The 17278-nt window shown below is 40.7% G+C and overlaps 3 protein-coding genes and 2 long non-coding RNA genes across 13 annotated transcripts; 3 read left to right on the top strand and 2 right to left on the bottom strand.

The window, feature by feature from the left end:
- The first annotated feature begins 3 nt into the window (after window positions 1-3).
- LOC116917675 (putative fatty acyl-CoA reductase CG5065) lies at window positions 4-2974 on the top strand. Its single transcript, XM_032923233.2, has 8 exons — window positions 4-300; window positions 412-660; window positions 721-866; window positions 948-1117; window positions 1185-1317; window positions 1405-1648; window positions 1721-1974; window positions 2045-2974. Exons 1-8 carry the CDS (start codon window positions 88-90, stop codon window positions 2187-2189), a joined length of 1554 nt encoding a protein of 517 aa, XP_032779124.1. The 5' UTR covers window positions 4-87; the 3' UTR covers window positions 2190-2974.
- Window positions 2975-4311: 1337 nt separating this feature from the next.
- Window positions 4312-11667, bottom strand: LOC116917684 (protein Fe65 homolog). Of its 9 annotated transcripts, none has more exons than XM_032923252.2 (16): window positions 11571-11667; window positions 8586-8713; window positions 8057-8214; window positions 7806-7978; window positions 7517-7716; window positions 7309-7433; window positions 7143-7243; window positions 6845-7088; window positions 6657-6784; window positions 6524-6529; window positions 6149-6315; window positions 5940-6062; window positions 5668-5870; window positions 5420-5599; window positions 5160-5338; window positions 4312-5090 (listed from the first exon to the last, which is right to left on the bottom strand). In XM_032923252.2, the coding sequence occupies exons 2-16, from the start codon at window positions 8629-8631 to the stop codon at window positions 5084-5086; spliced, it is 2040 nt and encodes a 679-aa protein (XP_032779143.1). In that variant the 5' UTR covers window positions 8632-8713; window positions 11571-11667; the 3' UTR covers window positions 4312-5083. The 9 variants fall into 9 exon arrangements, with proteins under 9 accessions (XP_032779143.1, XP_032779142.1, XP_045024970.1 ...); XM_032923251.2 differs by having other exon boundaries at window positions 8586-8718; XM_045169035.1 differs by lacking the exon at window positions 11571-11667 and adding an exon at window positions 9571-9850.
- On the top strand, window positions 7887-11973 carry LOC123469756. Its single transcript, XR_006643108.1, has 2 exons — window positions 7887-8023; window positions 10660-11973. It is a non-coding gene; the product is annotated as an uncharacterized LOC123469756 (long non-coding RNA).
- Window positions 11974-12669: 696 nt separating this feature from the next.
- Window positions 12670-16083, bottom strand: LOC116917693 (adenosine receptor A2b). The gene is made up of 4 exons (XM_032923274.2): window positions 15946-16083; window positions 14622-15881; window positions 14180-14293; window positions 12670-13354 (listed from the first exon to the last, which is right to left on the bottom strand). Exons 2-4 carry the CDS (start codon window positions 15315-15317, stop codon window positions 13022-13024), a joined length of 1143 nt encoding a protein of 380 aa, XP_032779165.1. The 5' UTR covers window positions 15318-15881; window positions 15946-16083; the 3' UTR covers window positions 12670-13021.
- A 167-nt stretch (window positions 16084-16250) lies between these two features.
- On the top strand, window positions 16251-17137 carry LOC116917700. Its single transcript, XR_004391236.2, has 2 exons — window positions 16251-16859; window positions 16942-17137. It is a non-coding gene; the product is annotated as an uncharacterized LOC116917700 (long non-coding RNA).
- The last annotated feature ends 141 nt before the right edge of the window (window positions 17138-17278 follow it).

The following is a 17278-nucleotide window of genomic DNA, read 5'->3' on the forward strand; positions in this document are numbered from 1 at the left end:
CTTCACAAACTCAAGTCACCTAATAGTGATACACGAGAAAGCGTCTTGTATTGGTGTAACGCTGTTCGTATTTTTCCGACTACCTCAATGTCAGAAAATACAAACATGGAACAACTGAGTATACCTGAGTTTTATAAAGGCCGTTCGGTCTTTATCACCGGTGCGACGGGTTTTATGGGTAAAGTGCTAGTGGAGAAGCTTTTACGATCTTGTCCTGACATTGAGCGTATTTACCTATTAATGAGACCGTCGAAGGGCCAGAGTGTCGAATGTCGCTTGCAGGATCTGATCAACAACCAGGTATGAATTTTAAATTCTGCATTAAAAAAATAATACATCTTTGTACTTATTCTAGAAAAAAAAATTGTTAGGGACAGAGTAGTGCCTAAATAGCAATACATTTTCTCGCAGATATTCGATGCGGTCAGGAAAGAGCAATTGAATGTTATGGCAAAACTTACGGCTGTGACGGGTGACGTGACGCTTCCTGGATTCGGATTATCGGTCTCTGATATGCACCTCTTAATTGAAAACGTTTCTATTGTCTTCAATTCCGCGGCAACTATCAAATTCAATGAAGAGCTCAAGGATGCCATCGAAATGAATGTGAAAGGACCCATGCAACTATTGAACATTTGCCGTCAAATGAAGCGTCTCGAGGTTTTTCTACGTCGTTATAAAAAGTTTTAGAGTAGAGACGTTACCAATCAATTCATGCAGGCTTTCGTCCACGTATCCACGGCTTTTAACAATTTGGACCGGGAGGAAATGAAAGAACAGGTGTATCGCTCCAAAGTTGATCCTGTCAAATTAATTCAATTGCTTGACTGCCTCGACGATAACGTAGTAAAAAAGATTGCGCCAGAGTAAGGGCTTACCTAAGAGAACAATCTTACATTTTTCAGTCTGTGAATTTCACTAGGTCTGACTGTGATAATATTATTTAGACTAATAGGAAATTGCCCCAATACATATACTTACACCAAAGCCTTGGCCGAGCAGCTGCTAGAGGAACAATGTGGGAACGTTCCATTGGCAATCGTGAGGCCATCCATCGTTACCGCAGCTCTCAAGGAACCTATTCCAGGCTGGGTTGACAATTACAACGGGGCAACAGGTACAACAAAAAATTACCATCATATAATTTAAAATAATTGCTAACACTATCATACTTAACGGTATAGGAACAATAGCCGCCGTTGGGAAAGGATTCTTTCGTATCATGAAGATTAACGCAGAACTAGTCAGTGACATCATCCCCGTTGATTACCCAATCAATTTGATGATTGCTGCAGCCTGGCATTTAGCCATTCGTAGGTGAAAAAAACAAAACAATGTGTTGAAGAAGAAGCTGAGCAGACAAGTAATATGCACGCTTATTAACATCATTTTCTTTATTATCAGACCAAACGAAGTGCCTGTCTATAGTTGTACCACTGGCCATCGAAACCCACTCACCTGGGGCGGTTTGAAACGTTTTACTGTAGACTCTTGGTTGAAATATCCTACCAAAGATATGATGTGGTATCCCAGCGCTTTTTACACAATCAACGACGTCTGGTTCAAAGCCAATCAAGCCCTGTTTCACACTATCCCAGCCCATTTGTTTGACATGTTTTACACCTTGACCGGTAAACGCAGTCGTTGGGTATGAGCCATTTTTCTTAACAAGTTAGAAAATTCAGTGAAATTTTTCACGCTGTTTCTTACCAATCCGTAGGTTCGAATGTACGCTAAAGCAACTCTTGCCTTTTCTTCTTTGGAGTTTTTTACGACACATCAGTGGCGATTCATCAGTAACAATCCCATTCGTCTACTGGAAGAGATGTCAAATCAAGACAAGAAAACATTTTATTTTGACGTCCGCGAAATTGATTGGAAAAGTTACTTTGAAACTTACATACAGGGAGCTCGACGTTACGTCCTTAAAGATGATCACAGTACTTTGCCACTTGCAAGACGCAACCTCAACCGGTATCTAAAAACAAAAATGAAACTATCTTAAAATTATTATTTGAATTAATATTATTGATAAATTTTTCAGGTTGTACATGGCACGAATGTTTCTACGTCTCCTGTTTTTCTTTAGTGTTTTCACAGTACTGTTGCGCACTTTCAAGCCATTTTTACTTCCAGCTATCTGTCTGCAAACTGCCATTTTCCTATTAGCCGAGTTTTTGTCAGTGTAAATTTTGTCTTGCAATTAACGAAAAGCCACAATTTTTTTTACCAATGGCATAAATAGTTAGTGAAAGACTGGTAGGTAAATCAGCAGGTTGTTTTACTTTCTAACTTTCTTCGAAGAACTCTTTTCATTGATTCAATTAATCGGCATTTTCATACTCTAATTTCTTTGAATTTCATGTTCAAAAATTCTCATTATGCATTTTTTCTTCAGATGTCTTTAGTTATGCTGGCAAACTTGTTAAATATCTTGTCTTAATGGCTCGGTTTAGGACCAGGTATTATGGAAAATTGTTCAGATAATCTAGTAAATTAGTTTTTAGGCAACTGTTATTAAAGTTGTTTTGAAATCAAATCTTTAGAGAAAGTAACAACCTTTGGTTTTTACTTGAAAAACTGGTTTTATTCCCCTTTTGTTCCCATAAAAACAAATTCAAAACAGAATTCATTTATGAAACTTTTGTCGGAAAGTTAAAGTTATTATATTTGCTTCTTATATCGCGCGCGCAATCGTCCTCAGCGATAAGCAGTGTGTTAAGACCTACCTTTCATTGAGGATTTATTGTTAACAATATATCTGTGTGAAAGTGTAGTAGTGACCAGCCCCAGAAACAATTGCTCAAAAAAACCTACCCAAACAACTTTTGCTAGAACTCTAACAGCTATTGAAAAACAATCCTTTTCTTTGTTCTATTTTCATTCTGAAAAATGTTTTTTTTTTCATTTACCGCTTCGCTGTACTGTCAAACGTTAAAAGTACGATTAACAATAAAAAAACACATAACAAATATCATATGGATAAAAAAAAGCCCTAAACAAATCCACTACCTAAATAATAGACAGGATTACACTCTCAATTTTGTACTTAGGGTGTTACACTACATTTTTTACGCAAACTTGCACATTCTGGTAAGAGAAATGGTTAAGTTTACGACTATGGAGCACAAGAGACGATTTTTATCCCTAACTGACACTGTCACAAAACAGCCTCCGCCGTTGACTGTTAGTAAGTTATTACTTGTACAACTGTTAAATGTTCTGTTACCTGTGCACAGTTGTAACTTGAAATTTGTAGTAATTACTTAACGGTGGCGTGACACAACTGGTGGACGTAGTAGAATTTCAGAACTGACCTTGCTTTCGATGTGGACCAGTCCTCCTAGATTGCTCCAGTTTCCTTTAAATAGACGTGGCGAAGTGAACAGAAAATGCTGGGAGAAAGGCCACTTGTTGAGAGTTCCCTTTTTTTTTTTTTTTCGAGTCATCTCTCTTTTCACGTGTTTAAACAATCTCGGAGAGGCTACAGTTATAGGCCAATTGAGAAACAATGAGAAGCACTTGGGTTTTGACTGTCCTGTACAGATTTGTTTGGAGACAGAAATAAAGAAGTGAACTGCTCAGGCACGACACAAATGCTAATTGACTTAGTCAGACACAGGAAACCCTTAAAGGTAAACGCTGGGAAGAGGGGGGGCAGAAGAAATGAAATTAAGGAAAAAGAAAAACACGCGGCCATTAAGGATTTTTGGTCTCTCTTCCTTCGCTTCCACCGTACTGACGACTTCCCTACCTAAAAAATTTGCAGTTCCTCGAAATTTGCCAAAGCAAAAGGGTAAAAAAACCAAAAATAGAAACATAAAAGGTTGATGGGACAAAGGGGGGAACAATTACTTGAGGCGATAAATCAAGTGGAGTCTATAAAGCATACTAACCAACCAAGAATGCTTGTGGGCATTTGCATTTACGTCACTTATTTATAAAATAAACTTCATTTAGTTGCCCCTTACCATTTTACATTATCTGGGTTAAGAAAATGTGACTGGGTTAACACAGTGTAGCAGAAGTAGGCTGCTTTCCAATCATAAATCATAGAGATAAGCAGACAGCTGCATATAGCGTCGTTTGAAGAGCAGGTGTCTCGGCTTGGTAGAACAAGTTTCCTTTTAATGGATGCCCGGCAGAAGGATGTAGCTTCCGTCAAATTCAAGGGCGATGAAAGCAACAGCTGGTTCATTAAGGGTTTATGTGTATAGTACGTATGTTTGGCTTTGCATCTGTCTTTTCGTCGTGAGTTAAGGGGAATTAAGTAATAGCCAAAGTTAGAAAAAAGGACAAAGTATAGATCAATCAATTTTAACGTCAAATGTTTATTGTTAATGTGACATCAGTAACGGTCGCTTTGTTATAATACCAAGTAAAAGATATTATGTTTATGTGTAATGTGTGTGAACCGAGTAACATAACTCATCGAACCGTCTAGCTCTTGGAAACACTCGTGGATTAACGATGATATCTTGAGGCGTCGCACATTGTATGTATAGAGATTACAGAGTTGGTGCGGGCAAAAATAGTCAACAAAACTAGATGGGTTCATCAAACATGACGTTGAGATGCTAGAAAAAGAGGGGCATAAATTCGCACCGGCGATGGCACTAAATAAATTTTTTTTAAGGTATGACATCCAGCAATGGAGAAATGCCAATAAAAAAACTGAACTGGGACAAGAAATCAGCAGATAATTAAAAAAACGAGAGAAAACAGTCCAACCTGAAAAAGAGGTTCGGCGTCAGGCGGAACACAAAATCAAATAGATTTGTAAGCACTCTTCATGTACAGAAACCGTGTTCTGGTAGCTTCAAAACTTTTGACCTGGTAAACAAAGAATACAAGTTGAGAGTTACCTCTACGAAAGCGAAGAAGATTGGACGAATAAACGATGCTTGGGATTGTGAGACGAAAGAGGAGCGTAAATACACTAAGTGCATGGGGCGGATATATCTTGTTTTCTTTGAATAGGGCAAATGTAATCCATTTCTCTTATACTTTTATTAGAACATCCCTCTTGACCATCCTCGAAAGACGAGTCCTATCTGGTTTTTTTGTTCATATCGCACCGTTATTATTCACTGAACGAAAGAAAAAAAAAATATATAATAAAAAGGAGACTTAATCGGCGGTGGAGGCAAAACATTCACGATTCGCCGGTAGTTTTGTTCGTCTTTTTCGATCCAAGACTAATGGAACCGAAGACAGACTTGAGAGTAGCACTCAATGATTCCAAGCTGCGACCCGTCGGCGTCTGGGCTGTCGAAGACGAGTTGGTGATCCGTCCCCTAAGGGCACCGTGAGCATCCAGGCATTTCTGATAACGCAACTGCAAGAGACGGCGATACCCAAAAGGGAAAGACATTGGATAGAAATTCAATATCAGGTATGACTTTTCAAGAAATGATACCTTGCAAGCGGCTTCTATTGTTTTACAGATGGCACCGGATGAAGGATAGCAGCAAAGAACGTGAGCGATGTAAACATCGTTGGCTGTATGAACGATGAAACCACAATTCTCTACTTGACGACCAATGCCCAAGAAGGATAGAAATCGTACACGTGATTCCACGATAATCTTCTCATCGTCCTGTTGCAAAAACATGAGATTCTTTAGTAAACCGATACGACGTGTGTTAAATGCAAAATAAAATTCACCTCTGCATCGGTGATGGTAACTACTGAAGGTGCAACGGCCACATTGACGTCTCGCCATTGGTCAGCTGGTACTTGGCTTGCCATTTGATCGATGGCGTCGTTCAGCGTATCCATACCGCTGGGACGACGCACTTGAAGGCTGCCAATGTACTGCGCTTTTAGCACCTTACGCGGTTCTTCCATTGGTGTAGGGAAACTCTGGCCTGAATACAAATGAACCATTGATGAGAATTGAGAACCGATTTGAACGGGCTCGTTACGCAATAACGTACTCGACAACAATATCTGTCCGATTTTGCTGGTATGGCGCCGTTGTTCTGATGGCAAGTTGCTGGGACGGCTACGAGATGCAGGAAGAGGGCTACATCCTAGTGTGTTAGCAACCACGTTAGCGCCTAAAAAAAGGTAATAAAGGACGTAAGGATAAAACACGACACGAGGAGGACAAAAAAAGAATGAATATCAGAACCGAGTCGCTTACCATTTTCAGCAGGTTTGCCGAAGCCGTGCTGCAGATTACGCTCGATCATAATCTTTTTGCAGATGTCCCTGAGTGTATTGGCAATGGTGCGAGCCGGTGTGTCGCAGCGGAATACATGGCACATGTGCTTCCGTGTTACACGGTCACGAGCGACATAAGCGAAATCCCTATCGAATAAAAGCGATGAGATCCATTATCACGAAATGTTTTACATGGATATTGGTGTCACGAAAAACGACAAAAACAAAAAGAACAGAGCGTGCCATCTTTTCTTTTGCAAAAAGTGCATAGCATGCATGGGTTGCGGGAATGATAATTGGATGAAACGCAACCAAATGCAACGAGCAGGCTGGTTTATTCCTTTTTTTTCTTTACCTTTCCCTGTATTCCCGCAAAGTCGCAAGGATGTTGAAGTGTAGGAAGAAAGAATAATGAGTATTAAAACACCTCCACCAATTGAAGAAACTAGCATCTAAAACAATTTCAATTTCTTTTGGGGGGAAATTACCGTCCGTTGTCACGACCGACGCCCCAGACGCGGATAGTGTGTATGGGCTGACTATTCAAAACGGCAAAGTTCTCCGTATCAATCAGCTTTAGCGAACCTTCATCGAGATCCATGAATAAATCCTTGCCCTGTACCAAAATTAATAGTTTTTGTTAAAGTTGATAAAAAGAACAAATTTAGTGTCTTACATCTCCCCAACGACCGACCACATCTAGCAAGTCATGACGGCCCAAGCTCAAGTCGACGATGCAACGGTTGACGGCTTTCGAACTACGCTCGGGGGTGAGATCTTCTTCAGCTATTTCAACCCAACCCAAGGAGCGGACAGAAAATCGGATCGCTGGCGATTTTGGCGCAGAATTCCGCGATTCTGTAGAAACACTGGAACCGAGCGATACGGGAAAACTTCGCCTTCTATCGTGAAGATTAAGACTGGAATTGAAATATAGATGGGCATTTTAATTTCTAAATTTCATGCAAAATTACTTGAAGGCCATATCCTCTTTGGATCGGATGCTATCCAAATCAGAGAGCGTGAAGCTGGTTGTGCTTCTGGGAACCACTGGAGTGAAGCTTGCACTTATAGCCTTAAAATAATAGAGAGGAGTATAATTATCTCTGTCTTAAATACTGCTGTAAGAAATAGATAAACCTCAGCTTCGCGCACGATTTGACGTTGAAAATTCATTGCCGGTTGGCTAGATGAATCTTTGTTCTCAGGAGGTTCACGTTGAATAGTTCCGCTTTTGATGTGCCAATAATAGGGCCCATCGTCATCTGTACAACCAGAAAAAAAATTAAAAATCTTTTGAAGTAAAGCACTCGACTAGTTGTTACAGAATGCGTCAAACAATATCGACCTTCGTGCTTTTCCCAGCCGGGCGGCAGTTGATCTTCATTTCTTTCTGGTTCACTATCGCAGCCAGTGGCTGTAGGGCAGCTACTCTCCGACGCGGACGGAGAGCCCGTGTCAACGCTGCTGCTATCAGTGCCTTGTCTTTCCATTGCAGACTTGCGCTGTTCAATATCGACAGACGTGCCGTAATTGTCCAACACGCCCCTGGAAATAAAATCACGCACACACACACATTGTATTGGTATTCCCATCTATCCAAAGTGCGTGTTTTAAAAAAATATCGCGGCACACACCTATTGTTGTCAAAATCTGGACTGCCAAGATTCATCACCGGACCCACTTGGACGTCAACGCCCATGGACATGGGATCAAGTGAAGCGTAGTGTCGTCTTTGACGGGTGGCATTTCCGCCGCTCAAACTGGTGCTAGAACCAGTGCGGGCCAATTCGAGTTCCATACCGAGATCCTGTCATTAGATACGAAATTGATACAGTTTAGGCCCCGTAACCAGGTAAGCTTTACGTTTAAGTCATTGTTTACGTACCATGTTTGAAAGTTGCGGTGAGATGACGTCCATGCTGTAGCTGAGCAAAGCCGAGTTCAGATTGTAATGTTCAGTATTCGAGTTGAGTGCGTCTTCCAGGCGAACAGCGTTCAAGTGAAGTTGATAGTTGGGATTCTCGTAACTCAATCGTCCGTTCTCTGTTGATGACAAACAGCGACGATTGGATTACTGGAAAGGATCAGATTGCAAATGCAAGTTGGACAAAGGCACAAAAGAAATGAGGGATCCGAGCCAAAAATATCAATCGTAAAGGAAGCAGCCGAAACATAAAAAATTACATTAAGAAGCCATAACATAATAAAGGCGAGCCGAACCGAAAAAAAAAAAAAAAATAACAAAATCACCGAAAATTCCGATGTGCAATGTGGCAAACGGAAATTCCGCGTAAAAGAACCGAAGAAGATGGTAAAAAAAAATAAAACCAACGAACATAACGTTGTTCCGGTAATCGGGCAGAACGAATACGAACAATAATAAGATTTGAAAAAAAAATCATAGAGGTTAGTACCTAGAAAAATGTCTTCGTCTTGGCCAGGAATCGGCTGGTCGCCCATCTTGAACAATGATAAGGGCCCCCCGCCTCCTATACCGATCAGCAGTTATACCGAACCAAAGTTTGAACGTAGCGTGCTCAGGCTATACTGCAATTCCGAGCATGCCCCCGCGAATAAATAGAAAAGAATGACAACAACAAAATGAAAACAAACCACAGCTTCAATGAATTTTTCGGCGATAATTCAACAGCAATGAAAAAAAGAAGGAGAAACGAATATTTTTGGGCTGCATCGATCGTGACCGTGTGAAAGGGTTCGAACGCAATGACGCCTATGGCGTCTATCACGACGCAAGATCACCGGAAGAGAAAAGACACAGCCAGAAACAACATAAGAAATGCTGATGGAAAATGTTGTCTCCACTAAACAAATTCCGCCCTCTCACATAATTTATGTCATCGTGACACTTTCGCAACTGGGGTAGGGAACAGTGCCTAGTGACAACAACCGGAGAAAGTTTTTTTTTTTAACAAAGAAAAAACAAAGAAATAAAGAAATAAAAATCGAAGTTGCAGGGACGTCACAGACCAGCGAAAGTGAATTTTAGCGTGAGTCGTGCGGGTAGTAGAATAAAAACAAATTCAAATAAAAGAACTGGAAAAAAAAAAGGACAGTAAAGAACGGGGTAGGCGCCCGTGTGTTCAGTGCAAGGACCAGGGGTATATGGCGTCGCTTCGCAACCAACCGATCAATACAACGGCGGGGAAAGATGGCCGACCAACTTGTAACTCTTGTGACTCATACGACGTTTCTCTCAGCGATCGATCGAAATGAAATTAATCACATCCAAACCAAATGTGAAAGTTCGTACGTTTTTTTGTTGCTCGTGTGTCATTGCGTTCGAACCCAAACAATCCATTGTCACTAATTGACATTTGACTAATAAGGTGTCGAAAACACAGAGGAAAAAAAAATGAAGCAACCAACTAGGAAACATACCGCAATTGTTGACAGCGGGCCGATAATGGTCAAACATGATGCCACAATCAAAATAGACAAAAGAGACGGGTCAAAAATACTAATTGGATTCTAGCACCAAAATAAAAGGATAATCCAACTGATGGCCGTCGAGAACGAAAAGAGATGTGGGCGACGTTATCGACAGATGGACACGGACTGGCTGTGTGTGTGTGTGTGCGCGCAAGCGAGTGCCAGTGTAGTAGGTCTTAAGCCCCGATACAGAACGATACACAGTGCATATCGACTAAGGCTCTTTCTCTCGTCGTCGTCGTCGTCGTACCTATTACCCCCCCAGCTGTTTGATGCACTATGAAAAACAAAAAGGAAAGAGACTATCTTTCGGATATTAGCAGGGCGGAATTGATCCTGCGCAACTCCTCCATCAAAGTCGGCCGAGTGGGGAGAGAAATATAGCATCTGCGGGGGATGTGCGCTGATGAACGATATTGCTCCGCTTAGCGGTCAAAAGTTCCATAATGCATTTTTTTTTCGTAAGACACACAAATCAGAACATAAATCGTAAAGATCCTAATGGCTGTCGCGCGAACTTGGGGGGGAGTCGTAATTTCCGCGACGTCGACCAGTAATTGGTTTCCTCAATCCAACAGCAATTTTCACGATTGTTTTCTCATTTCGGTGCGGAAGTTTTATTCGACGATGTGCTGGTAGTAATTCCTCATTAACTAGTCAACGAATTTTTGCAGCAAAAAAGATTAGCTAAAATTAGATTAAGGAGATTCGTTTTATTCGAAAAAGAACAAGTCCCATTTGCCACCTATTCAGCGACATTAGTTGCGTAAAAGCTCTTCTCCAATATTCAACGTTTTTATTTAGCCAGCTCGTTGGGCCGGCAAGAGTTGGAGGAAAGAAATAAAAAAAAAAAAGTTACGCGTGCAGCCTAAGTGTAGCGAGACGGAGAGGCATGCATGGCTGATTAATGATCTGGCAGTCGTAGCAAGGAGGGAGGAGGCAATATCACTGTTGAGACTTCTTAACATTCCGACAGCGAGCTTTAAGAAAGGATTCATTAGTAATCCCACAGTCTTTTTTTTTTTCTTTCTTTTCCAGAACTTGATTATGCCGTGTGCCTCGAATTCACTCAATATTCATGGCCGACCCGCTATCTGTGATTCATTGACTGCAAGAAACACGAACTCCGTTTTCTGATTTACGTTGATGATCAGCTATTTATATGGGGAAGGAGTTCCACTTCATCTAACAGGCATGTAGATATTTTGGTTAAAAAAAGGAAAAAAAGAAGTGTGATTCTAATTGTAAACTAGAGGCTTCTGAAAAACGAGCAAACAAGATCAAAAACCTATTACAACTTTGGTTATCGAGGTGATCCGGAGGATTAGTCACACGTCTTGCCGAAAAGAAGGGATCGATTATTTCCTGATGTCTTTTTTTCGCCAAAGATATTACAAGACTAGTGCATTGTCTGGCCAAACAAAAGTTAAGGGTTCAGTGCAAGTCACGAAGAGCAAAAGGATCGAAAAAGTGTTTTATACGCATTAGCATTTAGATGTGTGGTTGAAACCAGTTTTGCAATCGATGAACGAAATCGAAATTGTTTTCTGCTTTTGTGGTGGAAGATGGCGACATGACGTGAGTGCCAGTATAACATTCTGTGAAACCCCTTTTCTCTCCACACCCCTTTTGCGACAAAACCGATTCCAACTTGTTTTCAGCTGACGCAAAAATATCGACCAAACGCTGACCAGACGCCACGAATGAACCACTGCTGTATAATGCGAATCTTTGTGGCTTTTTTTTTGACGATCTACTGACCAAGACACATGTGATGATGAATTGGTTTGTGTGGCACGAGCCAAAGCAATGCCAGAAAGAATGAAACCACCCTCCGAGACGAGGAAACGACATCTCAATAGATCAAACGAGAATGAGAAGACAAATAAAACAAAGAAGTTTACTACTGTCAATCTAGATGTGAAAAGGGAAGATAAGAATCCACTTACCCGTCGGGAGATGTCATAATCTTTGACCAAACATCGCTCACTCGACAACCTAAAAACTATTGTGACTTTTCTCGTTTTCTGCAGCCGACGCACACGCCTATAGATTGTAGACAACAAATTTGTTTTGTCGACTCGACGGATTCCCAAGCCATCTACCGTGAAATTTTATGACTATCTTACCAAGGTCACGGCATGCGGGTTATCACGGTTTCACTTTTGGAAAGTTTTCAATTGAAATAAAAATGCAGTAAACATTTCTATTAGCTGCATCTGACTGCACCTTGAGCACTGAGTTCTGCGTTTTCATAAATTTCGCATTATTATTGCGCTAGCGATTGCTTTATTGCGGCATTTTAACGCGACTGTGTAAATAAAATGTGGAATTAAACGTCCAACTATTAGACTCCCTACTTCGAGAAGATGAACATCTCAAAAACACTTTACATGATTAAACTTTCCTGTTTCCTTCAGCCTTTCCCAAGAAGTCCCATTGGCTTTCATTGACGTCATTCTGAAGTAGTCCTGGGTTTAATGTTGTTCCATCGGCACACCTTTTGGGGTTCACTGTGAACATTAAAATAAGGCCATTTTAATATTGCCCATTTTGTAGAGCCGCTGGGTAGAATGTTGAATGAGAATTCCAGGCGACGTGTTCACTCAGGGAAAATTTCCATAAACGGTTTCTAAATCGGTCGCCTTCACGCTACACTAGACTGATGTGAAAAGGGAGAGATGAAATTAAATCAGGAGCAGATTTGGATGGATTTTTAAATAGTTAAATGCTGGAAATTATTATATCCAGAAATTACCAAATAACTTTAACTTACGTTTCAATCGTCGACAGCTATGTTGTCGAACCATTAAGAATACATTTTTCTCGAAATGATTTTTTTTTTGTACACAATCGAAGCATTGTACACATGTCCTCTGTTTATGAAATAAGTGTTCGAACGAACAGACTTGCGTCCATCGAACTCGAGTGTTTGGTAAAACAGATGAAGGTTGAACACTTTCGTTATGTGGCCACGAGAATAGGGTACACATATGGAATGGAAGGTTGAAACAGGACCAAGAAAGAAAAAAAATGCGTCACGCAAAATGATTCATATATTTTTTTTTATTACGTCAATTGGGGGGGGGGATTTCAGCCAGTTAGGTGCTATTTATAAGATGTGTTTGATTTGACAAAGACACGAGTATTAGCATGCGTTACAGACGGATAAAGAGGAAATACAAATAACATAAAACGTGGTTGTAAACATAACGAGAACACATTTCAATTGCCATTTAGAATAACAGTCTATGGGATATCGTATTACACATTTTATCAGCATAATGGCAAGCATCTATAAACATAAAAACCGAGAATTGAGGGAATTGACTTGAACAACCCTTGGCGTACCCGAATACTGGGTGAAAACTTTTTGAAACGCATCGATTGAATTGGAATTTTACAAGTGAGTGACGTGATGGTCGTCTGCTGTGAATGGTGTTTGCTGGAGATATTCACCGGGAAGTTCGTTCGAGTTCATCGTCCACTCGATAGGTGGCAGTTCTAGCTGATAGATTTTACTCGATCGCCGTCGCTCGGATTGCTGGATAGATCCAGCTCTGGATCCCATTCCTGTGGCGACTTCCATTGAACTCAACGAGCGTTCCATTGCCCACTTGGAACAAGGAACGTAACGTAATAAACGCGCGAAAGCCATGCGAAATTCACGATTTTTCCAACCGTAAATGAGAGGATTGATGGCTGATTTTCCAAAATACAAGATCATGACAACCTGCAAAGGGCGTTGAGAAAAACATTTTTTTTTTTAGAATTTGTTTACGCCATTTTTTGTTTTTTTACTGACATGAACTTTGCTGCTTGGTTGGGCAATAACTCGCATGAGATACTTCTTTAAAAAAAAATGCTTATCATTTATTTTATCGCAAGTGTTGATGAAGTGACTCGTGCATGTCCAGATTGAACCGCTTGTTGTTATCACGATTTCGCTTCGTGATCTTACGCAGAAATTAGATTCCATCAAAACAAAAATTTCAAAAAAGAAAGTACTGACAAACAGCTGAAATGACTGTTTTTAATAATTGAAGAACTGTTTTCGAGTCATACCGCAAAAACAAATTCCTTTTATCCCCGTGAAGCGTTTTGCATCAACAGCGCCGCCCTTCGGGTTCCAAATACAAGGAAATCATCCATATCAAGAGCGTTCGCGGGATGCACGTAGCTGTATCGATCATGTTTTTGTTTTTATATTTCAGACATGGTCTGATAAAGTTGGATTGTCTTACTTCTTTTGGAGGTTTGGGGGATTCGGTAAACGCGTTCACCAAGGCTATACAAGGAGAAAAGAGAAACTTTTTGAATGTTTCGGCGGATCGAACAGACTTCAAACGAAGAGTGCTTAACATCAAAGACAGAGGTAGCTCTATAGTTATTTATCGTCGTTTTGTTGCAGATCGAAAGTTGCTACTTTGTTCTTCTTTAAAAAAATAAATAAAAGAGTTTGGATAAAGTTTCGCTGGAAATTGTGTTAATTTTCAGCCTTGCGTGTCGCATTTTAGTTTCACCCTTGTTTGCGTCAACATTCAACTTGCTACAATACCTTTTTAGCTCGACTGAGTGCCGTCTGGTCGATTTGTTCGTTGTGTCGATATCGGATGCCAACAACTATCAGATAGGGTAGAGTGCTCACGATGTTCACTCCAAAGATCAACACCTGCGTTTTGTCGTGGGTGTTTAGGGTTGAAAATCGGATGGGGGGAAAAAAATGTTGCGTTATTAGTTTTTTTGTGTCGTAAAAAATGTAATAAAAGTCAGTGCACGTGACGCGCACAATAATCAACTACCTGGACGGTTCTTATGCATATCGTAAAAGGTCATTAACGACATAAACTGTTACCTTGTGTACTATCTACTCTTGGAACTATAATCCCATTTTTTTTAACGATCTTCAAATAACAATCAGAAACTAATGAAATACAAGTTTAAAGGTGATACGGTAAAAAATGGGGAATAACTAATTAAATATAGAAAAATGTGCATACCATCATGAGAGCAGTTTTGGCTTCGTGATGCAAATGGTGTCGATTCTGGCGCCAAGCCTCGCGAAAAATGTGGGCATAAAGGAAAGTAGTGACGATAAGAGACAGAGCCAAATGGGCGCAGAATAAAACGGCGTAGTTGGCGGCTGAGACGTAAACCAGATCGCATTCGGTCATTACCGTCAAATCCTTAAGGGCTCCAGTCCAAAGGTAGGGTAAAGTCACAAACCCGGTGACGTAAAGACACACAAAAGCGACGATGGATCGTGAGATGCGTCGACTGACGAGCCTCGGATACGCCAGCGGATGAATAATGGACACGTAGCGATCGAGAGCGACGCCGATGAGTAACATGAAAGAGCACAACGTCGTCCACATGGCTACAAAGTTTTTAATTTGACAAATGGTTGGATTGCAAGCGTAATCGGGTAAATCGAAATAGAATGAAACGTAGAACGGAATGACGAGTCCGACCAGAAGGTCCGCCAGGGCGAGGGCGGCCACAAAATGATTGGTAGGCGTCCGTAGGATGGAATAACGAACCACAGCCACAATGACGAGGAGATTGCCAAAAGTGGCAAGCAACGAGATGAGCAAGTTACACGAAACGATGACACCCGTTGCGATATCGAAATGTTCGTTCATCAGTTGACAGGCGGATTCGCTGCTACTATTCACGCTGCTGTTCCGGGTCGACATTTCAACTTCCAGCACACAAAACTGCTGTCATTTCACATTATTCACGCACCACTTTTTTCTTCTTCCTCACGTCCATCACTACAAATAATTCCAAACGACAGCACAAGACGAAACACTTGAAACTAAAAAAAAAAAAAAAAAGGGGGGGAGACGGTGTAGTGAGGAGGCAGGGTATGAGTCGACTGTTCTCTCAATCCTTCTTTCAATGTCTCTTCATGGCCTTCGTCCATTTCCGAGCGTTCTTCTATCTTTTACCTCGAAAAGACATTTGCAGTAGTTCTTTTTGTTTTCTCTCGCTCCATCCCGTGAAGCTGTATGCCTTATTTCCAAAAAGCCTCTGTTGCGCTTGCTCCTGCTGTGACATGGCCAGCAGGTCGTCACGCCTCCTTCCGTCCGCACAGTGTCCCAGCCCAAGAGAGACCCTACGCATAGTATATAGGCTCATATCCGCTTCTTCTTCTTCTTCTTTTTTTTTTTCCCCTCTTCGTTTGGGAATCAAAATCAAAGTACGGATGTCAAGGCTGGTGAGCCGACGGGCACGACCTGATCCATGTCCGGATATCTCTAGGGCGGATTTAATGTATACAGTAGCCTTATATATAATTTTTCTTATCCATATCGAACTGACCTGTCCTGTATAAATGCAACAAAAACATCAGGCATCCACCGATGTATCAAACAAGTAGCGAGTAGGCGGTGTAACGTGAGCGGCGAGCTCGAAGTGAAACGAGATTTAATTGGATTTTGAAATTGGATTTCTTGTTTTTCTTTTTTTTAATATTATCGCAAAATTTGCGCCAGTCGCCGACGATACATGTGCACGTCCTCCTTGAACTTGGCTGTTGGCATTATGGAAATGTTGGTAAAATACTAAGCAGATACAGACGGTTCGGAGAGAGAGAGAGACAGATCGGGAGCCTCACCCAATATGGAGACCCACGTTTGAAATGCGAAGCTTTTCCGCCTAATTTCAAATGCATGGAGAATCTGGAAATGTTCAAGGTGAAATCGGAACAAGGAAGAACAACACAAACGAAAAATAAAGCGAAACAAATTCGACAACAAGATTCCGTCAGCAGTTTGTTAACCTGACTTATCGGTGCAATGCTGCAAACGAATAAAAGTTTAGAAAGCTATAAAAACAAAACAAAAAAAGTAAAAAAAAAAAAACGATCATGATTGAAAGAGACTATTCTATCGAGCCAGAAGGATCGAACAAGAGAGCATAAAAATAAAAAAAAGAATGGCCGGTGATTGAAACCAGTCTCGCTCTATTTGCAACAAACGGTCAAATAGTAGGCGATAGATATCGATAAGATCCAGTAGGAGGCATTCGTGCAAACACGGAGTCTATAGCCGAAGGGATCGTGTTTGCCACCCTTTATCTGACCGCCATAACTAAAAAGAAAAACCTTTTGTCGCTATGGTGATCCAATCGATTCATACCGTACGTAACAGTTGGAACGGTATAAATAAAGACCAGTTACACCACCATCAAAGAACATATAAAAAATAAGTAATCAACACAAGCGTCGATACATGGTAACAAGTCAATAGAAAATGCTATTTAACTTAAATTGTTTTTATGTTGTTGTTTTTTTCCCCTTTAATACGGGGTATATAGTTGTACCCGACTTGATTGATGGCCAGCAAACGTGTGTCAATTCAATCTTCGCATCCCTCTTCACACACAGACGCACTTCAAGTGTTTCTCTTTGCCGCTTTTCTAACCCGACTTGATTGAACGACTTGTCCACGTCTATTGAACCGAAATAAAATAATAGTACTATTTTAAAAAAAGAAAAACAAAATGAGGTCAACACTTTTCCCTTTTTTTTTTTTTATTTGGGCTTTTATAGGCGAGACGTACAGTACACAGCATATATATAATTAAATATATAACAATTGATGACAAACAACAGGAAAGAAAATTGGAAAAAAAAAAAAAAAAGATATAGGGA

The sequence above is a fragment of the Daphnia magna genome, linkage group LG2, assembly GCF_020631705.1.
Source record: "Daphnia magna isolate NIES linkage group LG2, ASM2063170v1.1, whole genome shotgun sequence".
Classification (NCBI taxonomy): domain Eukaryota; kingdom Metazoa; phylum Arthropoda; class Branchiopoda; order Diplostraca; family Daphniidae; genus Daphnia; species Daphnia magna.